General features: G+C 48.6%; 1 protein-coding gene across 1 annotated transcript; it reads left to right on the top strand.

The window, feature by feature from the left end:
- Positions 1 to 5,049: 5,049 nt before the first annotated feature.
- On the top strand, positions 5,050 to 11,395 carry DND1 (DND microRNA-mediated repression inhibitor 1). Its single transcript, XM_071443786.1, has 5 exons — positions 5,050 to 5,061; positions 8,809 to 8,926; positions 9,796 to 10,257; positions 10,779 to 11,176; positions 11,384 to 11,395. Exons 1-5 carry the CDS (start codon positions 5,050 to 5,052, stop codon positions 11,393 to 11,395), a joined length of 1,002 nt encoding a protein of 333 aa, XP_071299887.1.
- Positions 11,396 to 12,821: the final 1,426 nt, after the last annotated feature.

The following is a 12,821-nucleotide window of genomic DNA, read 5'->3' as shown; positions in this document are numbered from 1 at the left end:
AGCCAAACAAAAAAAAATTTCAAACCTTGGAAGAATTTTGTCTTCATGTTCATCTCACTCCCAAAGCAAAGTGGATCTTTATGAAGTGGTTTTCTTTTGTCCTGCCCAAATTTGTTTTTATGAGACTGGGGTCTCAAAAAAATTTGTTTTTATGAGACTGGGGGCTCATCAAAATTTGTTTTTATGAGACTGGGGTAGATTCTTCCTTTTACCCTGGAAATGTTTACCCTAGACAGCCTAGAGATGCCCTTTTAACATGACATGCCCAATTCCAGGCTGCATGACCTACCTGTAACTGTGAGAGCCTGCAATGTCAGCATTCATTTGGTGCTTTGCTGAGGCCAGACCAAAGGGAAGGAGAGGTTTTGGATGTGTGGTGGACAAACCTCTGATCATAAGAACAGCCCTGGGGCTGAGGGGGTTCAGATATTTTCTGAAATTTCAGATATTTTCATCACCCACCTCGGGAGGATGAGCACAACAAACTGCCCTTTGCTTAGCTCTGGGTTCAGAGCAGATAAGGGAGATAAGAGAAGCAGACCCTGTGAGGTGGGATAATGCTTTTTACCACCTCAGTGTCCTCCCTTACACACCTGGCTCAGGTGTGAGTTAAACTTCCCCTGGGGAAAGTATCAGGATATTCACATTCACACTGAGGCCAATTTGAAAAAGCAATTTGTAGGAATGGAACTTTGAGGCTTCCTCCCCAGCCTGGTGACTGCCAGGGCAAGAGATGGACCCTGAATATGAGACTTTAATGGGAACAGCAGCTGAGGTAAATGCTAACCAACCTACCTGCCTCTGCAAGGTATGGCTTGAATAAAACTCTGTCTGAGACACTGGCTTCAAATCCAAGTTCATATAAAGCAAACAAAAAAAAAAAAAAAAAAAGTGTTCTCTATAGGAACTCAATCCTCAGCAAAGATTTTCCTGGAGGAAAAAAAATATGTAAAAATATGTATACTTGAAGAAGCATCTTTTCCCTTGCCAGTGAATTGTGTTCCTCTCAGCAGGTGTCAAGATGGAGTTTAGGCAATTCCAAAAGGCCTGAAATCCTAAAATACAACCACTGTGGTGTGCAGCTGGACTCTATTCAGAAATCAAAGAGAATCAAATATCTACTAAAGTCCTATAAAAATTAGGCAAATGCTTAGATATATTCTAGCAAGAGCAGTTTGCTCAGGAACATGTTTTACTCCACTCTGTTGGGTCATAAGTGACATAATGTGTCTGGTTTGTCCAGAAATGTGGTGAACAAATGCAGAGAACACTTAGGAGACCTCAACAGAACTGTCTGCTCAGGAAAGACTGAAAAAAATGCTTGCTAAGCTTGAGAAAGGGAAGTTGGAGATGAGGGAAGGAAAAAAAAGGAGATAAACTTTGTGACAGCTAGCAGTCAGCTGTTCTCATGAGCTGGGAAGGGCTCTGCTAGCCAGAAAAGCTGCTGCAAGATTCAGAAGGAGGAATTGGGGACTGAAGAACTCTCCTGCAGTACTTGGGCTGCTCAGTGAGGCTCAGTTCACAGGGTCAGCTGTCCTGTGACACAGAGGGGGCCAAAAGGACACCTGGAAATGTTCTGGTTTGGACATGACCCTCCTGAGCTAACAGTGCCTTCAGGTCCAGGGCTCTGCCATGAGCACACTGAGCTCACCAGTTTGATGGAGACATTGGAGCCTAAGGTAAAGATGCAGCATGTTAAAAACACACCCTTTTGTTACCATGATATTTTATGAAAAACCCCTTCACCAGGATTTCTTCTCCTGGGAAGAACAGAAGCCTCAGCTTCTCCATGTTTTGCTCCTCTGGAATGTGATCTGGAGAATTGTTCACCCAGCATGTGAGTTGTTTTTAATTAATGCCCAATCCCAGTCCAGCTGTGTCAGATTCTCTGAGACAGCTAAAGATATGATGATGATTTTAATCAAATGAACTATTGACACCCTTAAGCAGCTCTGACACTGTTTCTAAGTGATCTCCTTTTATTCAGTCAGGCAGTTGTTTTCTAACCTAAGCAAAGCTACTTTGTAGCTTCATTCTATAGAAACTTGCAGAGTTTATACTGTAAACTGGTTGCCAACGTGGGATTTTGGTCATTGTTGCAGTTGCAATGTTCCTGTCCATACACAAACTCAGGACTGGATTCTGATCCAACAGATTTCCAATTCTCTAAGTATTTCAATAGCTTGCTGACCTGTAAGCAAAGCACTTGTGATTTTGCAATGCTGCGAAAAATAAAAAAAGTTTCTACAGCTTTTCCACTAACATATATTCATTTCAGACCTTCTCAGGAAAAGATTTTGTCAGTCCTGAAAGTTTTCAAGAGTAAATTTCACAGACCAGAAAATACACAGGTGACTCTGAGAAAAAAAGCTGCTGCTAGCCAACATCATCTTAGGTATAGTTTTGGTTTTAATGTTAGTTTTGTTTTCAATCTTTATGTTCCTCTCTATGACTGGCTTAGAGTTTCCAAGGAGCTGAACTGTTGAACATCCCATGCTGTTCAACTTTTCATTGTTATGTTCAAAATAACATGAATAAGAGGCTTTTTTTTTTCTATAAAGAAGCATTTTGCATATATTTTAAACTGTACACATGTATTGTACTATAAGTGGGTGTAAGCCAATTATTTTTATCCCCTGGCTCATGATGAAGGAGGGCCAGCACAGGCCAGAAGTCCTTGTGCATTGGAGCAGTCCTGATCTGTCAGTTCTCTCCTCTGAGATGTGGATTAAAGTGGCAGCAGAGTAGGATCTCACCCTGATCAGAGAATACACCTTCCCATCCACATATTGAATACCTGCAACCACTGTTTTCCAGACAAATGGCAGAGGGTTCAAATGGATAAAAATATATTAATGTTTTTCTCTTTCATCTCCATCCAACGAAGAAAATTTGAGATTGTGTAGGAGAGAAGATTCAGTCTCATTTTGCCATCTAGTGGCAACACCTTGGCTTGCTGAGATGCATCCCGGAAAAGCGAGCTGACATTAGCTAGAGGTGGGAATGAGTTCCTAATTCTTTGAAAAAATCAGTCATTTTTCTACTCCAAATACTAAGAAGCCTAGTTACATTTTATAGCAGCACTGCACAAATAGCCACGTTGCTAAAGTGAGTTTCCATTTGCAGGTACGTGGGTGAGCAGAGCCTATTTCAGCAGCCCACTGTGTTTAATCGTTTTATGAACCTGGATCACTAGGAATTTTTTTTTCCTTGTGGATATGATTCATTAACTTCCCTTTCTACTTGCTCTTGGATTTTTATCAAGACAGTGGTATAGCCAAGCAGTTTATCTTTAGAAATATAAAGGACAGCTCAAGGCAGACTGGCTGGAAAAGCCACTTCTTCCTTCTTAAGGAGGAAACCCAAAAACTTTTAAACTTTTTAAAAATCATTACAATTTTGTATTCAATTTATAGGTTTTTTATATGATTTTTTGGGCATGTCTGTATTTCAAGGTTTATAAGTAAGTAATATTATAAGTATTTTTTTATAAGTAATTACTTATAAGTAATTTTTTTTTTCCTTTTTCCACAGTTTTGTGAGACACTGGTCATTATCTGGACCTGCAAGATCCTATGGTGCTGCTTTGGGGCCTTATGGAATAAGTGAGTATAGCCTGGCAAGTGGCAATGCTCTGGAGGGTTGGAATTGTTCTTTGGGGTCTGGAACAGTGGGGCTGCATCCCTGTGCCAGAAATGCTGAGCTGCCACAGCAGGAGTAACCAGAGTTCTGGTTAATGGACCCACAGGGGAGCATTAGAGGTGAAATGACACTGAATGAGTGGTGTTTGTAGATAAAAATATGCAGGGTCTATCTTAGATCTGTTTAGAAGCAGTGGAAAGCAGAGATGTGGCCACTGAGGTTGTTATCTATAGTAATGCAACTATATAAAAGCACAGGAATAGCAGATAAGAAAATGTGTAAGAAAGAAAGTGGAGGGAAGGATAAGAGAGGAAAGATCTCATCACCTGTGGATCCAATAACTAGACTTGATTGAAGAGACTTGATTGTTGCAATTTTGGTGTCTGGTGGTCTGAGTGATGCTCACAATCCTGATCCATCAGGGTGGGGGAAAGCCAAGGAACACCGGGGTCAGTGGGTAAATGCACATTTAGGTTTAGATGGAACATACGGGTACCTCCCCTGGGGAGGGGAATTTTACACTGTCTGAAGAGTCTTTGGTGGTTTATAACCCCTTTTAAGGCATGAGCCTGCCTCTCACTTCAGCAAAGTTAAGCCAGTTATGCCCCTCGGAAAGGATAAAAGCCTTCAGCCCCAAGGGGTGAATGTTCCTCACCCTTCCTTGCGGGCAGGGGCGGACATTGGCACGAAAACAAACGCCACGGTCTGTCTGGCCTTCTCCCTAACCTGGCTCAAAGCCCAGAGCCTCCGGGGGTGGGTGTGCACCTCCTCTGGCTCATGCAGGTCAGGTTTCACCACCACGGCCCCAGAAAGTCTGGTCCTCACCCCGGGCCGGCAGAGCAGAGCACGGGGTGCCTCCACAACAGAACCAAGAACGAAGAACCGCTCAGAATCTGACACAGGTGCACTTCATAACGCAGTGGAGATTTGGGCCAATGAACTCTCTCCTTGGCATCAGACATTGTTTGAAGGATTTCTTTCAGTAGATGTTTCTGATCCCCCCAAAATTTGCCTTTGTTAGGAGGCATTGGAACAAGCAGCATGAAGCCTTCCAGCTCTGCAAGTACGAATGGGTTCAAACCCGGACGTTGTTATCTGAGGTCTAATTACACTGATGATTGGACTAGGTGGTCTTGAATGCCTCTTCCAACCTTGACTCTTCTGTTATAAGAGTTTGGTGGTGCTGCCGTACCTCTTACAGCAACTCCTTGCGTACAGGTGGACAAGTGTAGGACAGAGAAGCAAAGCAGGGCAAGGCAGAGCAAGGCCAGACCCCCGCGGGTGCTGCCGGGGGTCCATCCGGGGAGGGGCGGTGCGGTGCGGGGGGCGGTGCTGCCTCCCTTCCTCCCCCGGCCCGACCGCAGGAGCGGCCAGAACGGCGGGAAAGGCGCGGGCAGGAGCGGCTGGATGGACGAGAAGGTGAGCGCTGTCGGGGCTGCGGGGAGCGGCCCTGAGGGCACGGCTCAGCTCGGCGGGGATCTGAGCCCTGGGCCCCGGCTGGGAGCTGGTCCCGGCCCCGCGGGGATCTGAGCCCCCGGGCCCCGGCTGGGAGCTGGTCCGGGCCCCGGCTGGGAGCGCAGGCAGGGCCGGTCCCGACCCCGGCCTCAGCCCCGCGCGGAGCCGCCGCGCCCGGGGTCGGCCCCGTTAGCACCGGGGGGTGCGAGCAGAGCCGGTCCTGCCTCTCCACACAGCCCAGGCGCCCTCGGGCCGCTTCCCTGAGCTGGGATCCACAGCGGGGCCGGACCACGAGGCTCCGAGGAGGGAATGCGGCTGGGTTTTATCCCGCTCTGAGCACGTGTTCCCCCTGTGAGGATTCCCACCCTCGTCCGAAGTTGGTTTTTAGTCTTCATAAAAAATGAAATCCCTTGGAGGTGGAGAGCTGCCATCACCTCGTGGCATTCACGTTAGGTAGTGATCTTTTATCGCTTTTTATCGCTATTTATCACTACTTGCTGGTGATCTTTTATCTCCATCCTTTCCCGTAGAGGTGTCCGATAAGGGCCATTGACCAGTTCCTAATGCTGATAAAGAAGGTCGAAACGGATGTTTCAATTAGTATAAATCACTTGTTACTGAGTTTATTTTGTTTGCTAGGACATCCATGGTACTTAGTGCTCTGTCCCCAGGACAGCTCCTACCCCGATGGGTTTGGAGGATCGGGATCCGGCCATTCCCCCCCTGCCGACCCCCTGCACAGGGACAGACAGAAATGGGTTTAATTGCAGAGAGATTACCCTGCACTGATAATTCTACTGCTCTGAGGACCGTGAAGGATTAAATATCACTTGTTTTGGCTGGTGTATTTGACGGCATAGCGTCCAATTTTAGAAATTTGTGGAGATAAGATTTCCCAGGAGCCTGGGAGATGGTGGAATGCATTATGAGGTTTAAATTCGTTTTTGTTGTGCCAGTGTGCATTACCCGCTTACAGCTGTGGATACATTATATCTCCACCAAAACTTCCCTTTCATAGTTTGTGTCAGTATTGGAAGCCGAGTAAATAAATTTCCCCCTTTTTGGTTGAAACTTGTGCTTCACATATTATGGTTATATTTTCCTCTGCCAAATTCGTGTTAATAGGCTGAGCTCCTAAATTCGTACAATTAACAATACTAATTGTACAAATTTAGGAGAATAATTAGCACGGCTAATTATTCATTAGCAATAGTCATCGAAATGCATTCAGGCTTAAGCATGATTACAGCCATTAGCACAGTGACCATTACAGATGCAGAAAGTGAAGTTTTCTATCCGGTGGGTCAGGTTTGGTGATTTATGTGCTCAGTCTGGTTCATTCTGGTGCTGATTCCTTCTGTGAGGAGAATAAGAACTCCTTCAGTGGAAAACTTGATTTTCAGTGGAGACATGCTGGCATCATTTCCAGTCTCATTGTCTGAAAAAGTGAAAGAATACAAGTCTCGTCGGGGTTTTCCTGGATAGGTTATTATCCCGTTAAAAACAGGGAAAAGCCACGGTGCACTAATGCTGTTTTGCACTTTTTGGAGACACTGCTATCCATAGATTCCCAAGTGAGTGTGCCCCGAGGCTTAGTTAGTCTCAGGCATTGTTCTGTGCTACTTTTACCGTGACACTTTGTCCTGATTGTAAAGCTGTCAGACGATCCCCTTGAATGGAAGCTGGAGCACCTCATTCAGGGTTTGCATAAAATGCACACCGAGACCACAGCGATTATTTACCCTGAGTATGTCCCTCAGCCTTGTCTGGCTTCGGGCTCTTTTTCAATGGGCCATCAGCCCATTCTGTGCCTCCATTTGACTGGGGTAAGATGGGCTAAGGAAAACCCATTGAATTCTGCCTTTTTGGCCCATTGTACCTACTTACATGGAAAGTGTGAGCTTGTTTCACTGCTCAGACTAGAGATAAAAGCCCCTTTTCCCATTCAGAAGATCTCTGTTCTGTCTCCTGGAAGTCCCCGTGCAGTCCAGCTAAGCAGTGAAGATGTTCAGGAACACATAATCACAGAATGATTCTATGCAGGTGCTTTTATTGAAGAGCTCTGGCTGTCAGGGGCACAGATCCAAATCTGACTCTGATATGGGTTCGGGATGAACACGTTTTTATACCTTTATTGTCATATAACTATATATTAATTATTAAACTTATATTGTTCTATTGAATACATTGATTTCATCCAAGCATGGATTTTGTAATTTCCATCAAACCCCCCAAACATCATTTCTCATGATTCTTGTTATGATTAAACAATAATTATATCCAATTACCTAACAATCATATAATTTATCATAGTCATTAAATGCTTATACAGGTGCAGCCTGACATTTTCCCAGGGCCTACCAGGCCTATCCTTCCTTTCTAACTCCCTTGAATATTCCAGGATTTTAGAAACATTTTATCCCTATACTATCAAAAGTACCCTTGGTCAGGGCCAGTTTGAAGCAAGTTACATTTAGGTGCCATGCTGGTAAAAACTCCATCCTGCTGTGACAGGATCGTGGGGTGTACTGCTCCTGTTGGAAATTATACAGATTTTACATTTCTTGCTAACTTTAGTCAGGGTTTCTTTCACCTTTGCCCCGGGGGAGGACAATTGCAATTTTTGGAATTCTTGAAAATAACACTTGATTATCTAATTCTTTCCATCTCTGTTTTCTCGATGGACAAGCTGTAGATCCTAGTTCTTGGGAATGGTCAATTAGTCTGACATTGCACGTAGAATTCTTGGTATCACCACGAAAATTACTCCATCCCACATCTCACCCATATTACAGAGTTTTGGGATGGAGTGAATTTCGTGGTGATACCAGAAATGCATGCAATTAGTATTCCACAGGTGGGGATTTCCTCATGTTCTAAAATCTCAGTAGCACTCCTGGACAATCGTTCATTAAAGGCTGTGTCTTTTCTAATTTCATCTCGTTTTGTAACAAGGCCAAGGATTTGGCCAGTCTTCAGGAGATGCAGTTAATTTTCCAATCTGTGCAGTGTCAGGAGCACTTGGAGCCTACATAAGCATTAGCTAAAGTTTTTCCTCCAACTTTTGTTTTCCTTTTTGTCCTCCTGTAACTGTCTCTGCAGCTGTTCTATTTTCAAGGACAATTATAATAATTCAGCTGCTTTCCAGTCAGTTCTTGTTTCTCTTTAATATTATCTCTTCTGTGCTGGCAGGCAACCTTCCACTAGCCCAGGTTTCTTCAAGCCCCATCCAACCTGGCCTTGAACACTTCCAGGGATGGGGCAGCCACAGCTTCTCTGGGCAACCTCTGCCTGTGCCTCCCACCTTCACAGGGATGATTTTCTTCCCTGTATTCAATGTAACCCAGTGTCTTTCCCTTTAAAGCTGTCATGATGTATGGGTCACCTTGACTCTGGTCTCCAGCTCCCTCTTGCAGCACCAGGCAGCTGCTGCCTGTGTTTTGGCTTTGCAAGCCCTTGCAGAGCTGTAGGAAACTGTTGTTTGGGCTCTAACAGAGTTGCTGGACTTTGTGTCAGGTGGAGCAGGCTTGGACAGTCCTTGGGATGGGAGCACTGGGAGGCTCCTCAGGTTCCCTGAGAGCAGGGGTTTCGTTTGCCCCTCCGTGTGCTGGCCAGCAATGGATCCTGTGGTTCCCTCGTGGGGTTGGGATGCTCCCAGCTGGGAGGCTGAAAGCTCTCTGCACAAATCACCACCACCATCTCCTCCTTCAGACATGGACCAATGGAATCAACGAGGCCAGCAAGATGGCCCTGCTCGCCTGGGAGAAGGAGACAGGAATTGAGCTGGTGCAAATCAACGGGCAGAGGCGCTACGGGGGACCCCCCCCAGGTACGGCAGAGTGGGGCCCAGAGGGGACTCACCCTTGTTAAAAATAGGGTAGAAACTGCTGTAAAATAGTTGATAATTGTTAAGCATGTGCCATAGTTTGGTTATGGTAAAGGGCTTAAAAGGGTGGTTATATGAAATTAGACTGAAGTAAAGTGCACCTCTCCCCAAGTGACACCAGCCAGCCTGGACAGAACTGTAATGGGCCAATCAAGTGCCTTAAACCTTCATGCAAATGAAGGATCCCAACAGAAACTAATCCAAAGGGATAAAAAACAGGATAAAAAGGGGCATCTGACCCAGGGAAGGTGGGTGGCCTCAGTGGGAAGGAGGGTGCCGCTGTACCTGTGTCACAGACACATTTTATGAAAAATCCTTTCCTTGGGATTTTTTCTCCTGAGAAGCTGAGAGGCCCCAGGAACAAAATGTAACCAATGGTTATCTGCTGCTGTGGAATGCAACAGGTGCATCTGGGATTGGGCTCATGTGGTTGTTTCTAATTAATGGCCAATCACAGTCAGCTGGCTCAGACTCTCTGTCCGAGCCACAAGCTTTTGTTATCATTCTTCTATTCTTAGCTTGCCTTCTGATGCAATCCTTTCTTCTATTCTTTTAGTATAGTTTTAATCTAATATATATCATAAAATAATAAATCAAGCCTTCTGAAACATGGAGTCAGATCCTCATCTCTTCCCTCATCCTCAGACCCCTGTGAACATTGTCACATACCTGGAACTTTAGGACATCACTGGTGCTGCAGCATCCTCGAGGGAACGCTCCCCCTTTCATTTTTATTACAACAAATGCTGAAACCACCTTTAGTACCGGGAGTCAGGTCCCGTTTTTACAGCCGTGTCCCCGTGTCCCCGCAGGCTGGGTGGGCGGCCCGCCGCCGGCCGGCACCGAGGTGTACATCGCCAGGCTGCCGCAGGACATCTACGAGGACACGCTGATCCCGCTGTTCGGGAGCGTGGGCCGGCTCTACGAGTTCCGCCTGATGATGACCTTCAGCGGGCTGAACCGCGGCTTCGCCTACGCGCGCTACGCGTCCCGGCAGGACGCGCGCAGCGCCATCGCCGCCTTCCACCGCTTCCAGCTGCGCCGCGGCCGCGCCATCGTCGTCTGCTGGAGCACGCAGAAGCGCGAGCTGCTCGTCAGCGGCCTGGGCGCCTGGGTGAGCCAGCAGGAGCTGGAGGCCACGCTGCAGAGGGTCACCGAGGGGATCTGTAGTGTCACCCTGCACGCCAGCCCCTCCCAGACACAGGCCACGCTCGCTGTGCTGAAGTACAGGTCGCACGAGGCTGCTGCCCTGGCCAAGAAAGCTCTGATGGAAGGTGAGTGGTGTTGAGGGATGCTGCTTGGGCTGGGCTTCCTGCCTCCAGACTTGGCTGCAAGGTGACTTCAGCCTTGAGACACCCTTTGCTCTCTCCCTGTGTCCTGTGGGATGCCAGCTGCCCATGGTGCAGTTGTTTTCCAGAAGTCCTACTGGTGGTGGGGTGAAGGGGCTGCTCAGAGCAGGGGCATCACCAGTTCAGGGCACCCAGAACATAACCAAGTCATTAAACCTTTCCAGTGGACCTGCCCAACACCTCAGTGTCCCTTAAACACTCCTGATGGAGCTGCTCAATCCCTCTGAGCCCTGTCCCATGACTGCAATGCCCTGATGGGACACACTTCCCAAACATCCAACCAGGACCTCCAAAGTCTTGGTTTGTACCCATTCCTGCCCCAGCTGAGGAGCATTTGGCTTTGATACCTGTTCACCTTGGCCCTAAAATCATGCTGCCCCTAAAATCCTGGAGAGGGATGGGATGGGATGGTGCTGGAGGGTAGGTGAGCATCTCCTGTCTCCTAGGGAACCTGAGGCTCGGGGAAGCAAAGATGAGGGTGGACTGGCTGGATCCCCAACTGAAGCAGAAGCTGCAGCTGTGTGAGGAGGAGCCACCATCCACCTGGGTGCAGGGAGGTGAGAGCCCAGCCGTGCCCCTGCCTCTGTCACTGCAGAACGTGCTGGACTGCCTGAACACACTGTGCTGGAAGCATCACCTGAGGACACCCCTGATCATGACCAAGTGTGTCCAGATGAACCCCAACGGGTGGCAGCGGTTCTGGTACCAGGTGGCCATCCCGGGGTCCCACGTGCCCATCAGTGGCTTCACGTGGATCTCACTAGACAGGCAGGGCCAGAGCGAGCACGAGAAGGCCAAGGTGGTGGCAGCCCTGCACGTTCTGCGAGTGTTGGCTGAGTCCTTGGTGAGTCCTTGCACAGCCAGCTCCTTGCCATTCCCAAAGGGTCCTCTGGGAGGGTGGGGCTGTGGCATTTCTGGGAGGGAGCCGGGCTGGCTGGCACGGCTGAACGCTGTCAGCTCTGAGCTGAGGATTTCTGATTGGAAGCACAGCATGCAAGAGGAGGGGGGTTGAGGCTGAGGGCAGAGCCTGACCCTTCTCTCTCCCCTGCAGGGTGCCAGCTGAAGTAGCAGCTGCTCTGCCACAGCCACGACTGAGCCCCAGCCCTGCTGGGCTCCCGGCCCTGTTCCAGCTTTCCTTGGAGTTGTTTGCATCAGTTTTGAGAGCTGGCTCTGGAGGATAAGGGCTGCTGTCCTGTTCCACAGCAGCCACCCTGTCCTCGGGCAGCCCTCGAGTTGGTTCTAGTTTTGGGTTGTTGGTTTTCCTGTTGCCCAGTTTGGTTCTGTTAAGCTGGTTGGTGTGGTGTTGGAGAGCAGATCCTGGAGAAGCAGCAGCAGCTCTTGGAGGGGCTGTGCCAGCACTGGGTGCCAGTGTGATGGAGGGAATTCCTCCACTGGCATTCCTGGCTCCTGAGGAGCAGCCTCAGGGGAGGACAAGGCCACACAGAGAGTGTCCCAGGGGTCACAGCTGTCCTGTTGGCTGGTGGAGCTGCTGTGTGGGGAGAGGAGTGCCTGAAACCTGTTTGCATAGTGAGGAAGCAGCTGTGGAGTTGGCAGCTGTCCATGAATGATTCCTCAGCAGTGGCACGTCTGGCCATGTGTTGTTCTTTTGGGATTAAAGAGTTCTGGAGAGCACCAGCTGGGTCATGTCATCTTTTCCTCTGCATCCTCAGTTCCCTGCCTGTCCAGTGCATCTCAGCGCTCTCCCCACACACCAGGAAAGGCAGGGGAAGGGACAGGGTGGGATCTGGAGCCTTCAGAGCCTGGTGGGTCCATTGTGTGGGAAGCAGCATTCCCTAACACCTTGATCTTTGGTGTCTTCTACTCACTGGGCTCTTTCTCAGCAGCTTTTGATACCCCTCAGGCTCCTCCAAGTGCCTCCTGATGTCCTCCCATGTCTTTTGGTGGTTCTCTGGGATATCTGGAAGCACCTTGTGGGGGTTTTTCCTTTTGTTTTTCTCTGTCTTAGGGAATTTTCCCGTTTTTGTTGCTAAGGAGCAATAACCATTCCAAGGGAGGGTCCTGCCTTCCTTAGCAGACACCTGTCTTAAAAACCAGGACACCCCTTTATGCTCTCCAGAGCACACGTTCGGGTGTCTCAGTTTTGTTGATTGCCCACCTCCAGCCCCAGGAGTGAAGCCCTGGGCCAGCAGTGCCTGGGGCTGCAGCTGGTGCTCCAAGGGCTCCCAGGCAGTGCTGGGAATCCAGTGGGGGATGTGAGCCACAGCCAGGAGTAGAAATGCTGGAACTGCACCAGATCCTCCCCATTCCCCAGCAGGTGCAGGCCATGTCTGATGCTGTTCCAGGCCCTGCTGCCCGCTCTGCCCCTCCCCAGGGAAGGACCCAGCCTGGGAGGGATCCCTGTCCCTGCTCATGGTAGGGACCCCCTCTGTGACCCACCAAGTCTCTGGCAGCACCCAAGTCCCATCCCTCTTCTTTTGGAAATCCCCAGGATCCTCCAAGAGTCTTGGGGTGCACTCTTTAGGTTCTTT

The sequence above is a fragment of the Agelaius tricolor genome, unplaced genomic scaffold (assembly GCF_023055355.1).
Source record: "Agelaius tricolor isolate 1412-34295 unplaced genomic scaffold, bAgeTri1.0.p SCAF_18, whole genome shotgun sequence".
NCBI classification, from domain to species: domain Eukaryota; kingdom Metazoa; phylum Chordata; class Aves; order Passeriformes; family Icteridae; genus Agelaius; species Agelaius tricolor.
This window is presented reverse-complemented; position numbering and strand designations above follow the sequence as displayed.

What these genes read in the sequence shown, in the direction of transcription:
- DND1 (XM_071443786.1), top strand. An exon ending in CTACGGGGGACCCCCCCCAG is followed by an intron (nt 8,927 to 9,795) that starts GTACGGCAGAGT and finishes GTGTCCCCGCAG; the next exon opens with GCTGGGTGGGCGGCCCGCCG. An exon ending in CAAGAAAGCTCTGATGGAAG is followed by an intron (nt 10,258 to 10,778) that starts GTGAGTGGTGTT and finishes CCTGTCTCCTAG; the next exon opens with GGAACCTGAGGCTCGGGGAA.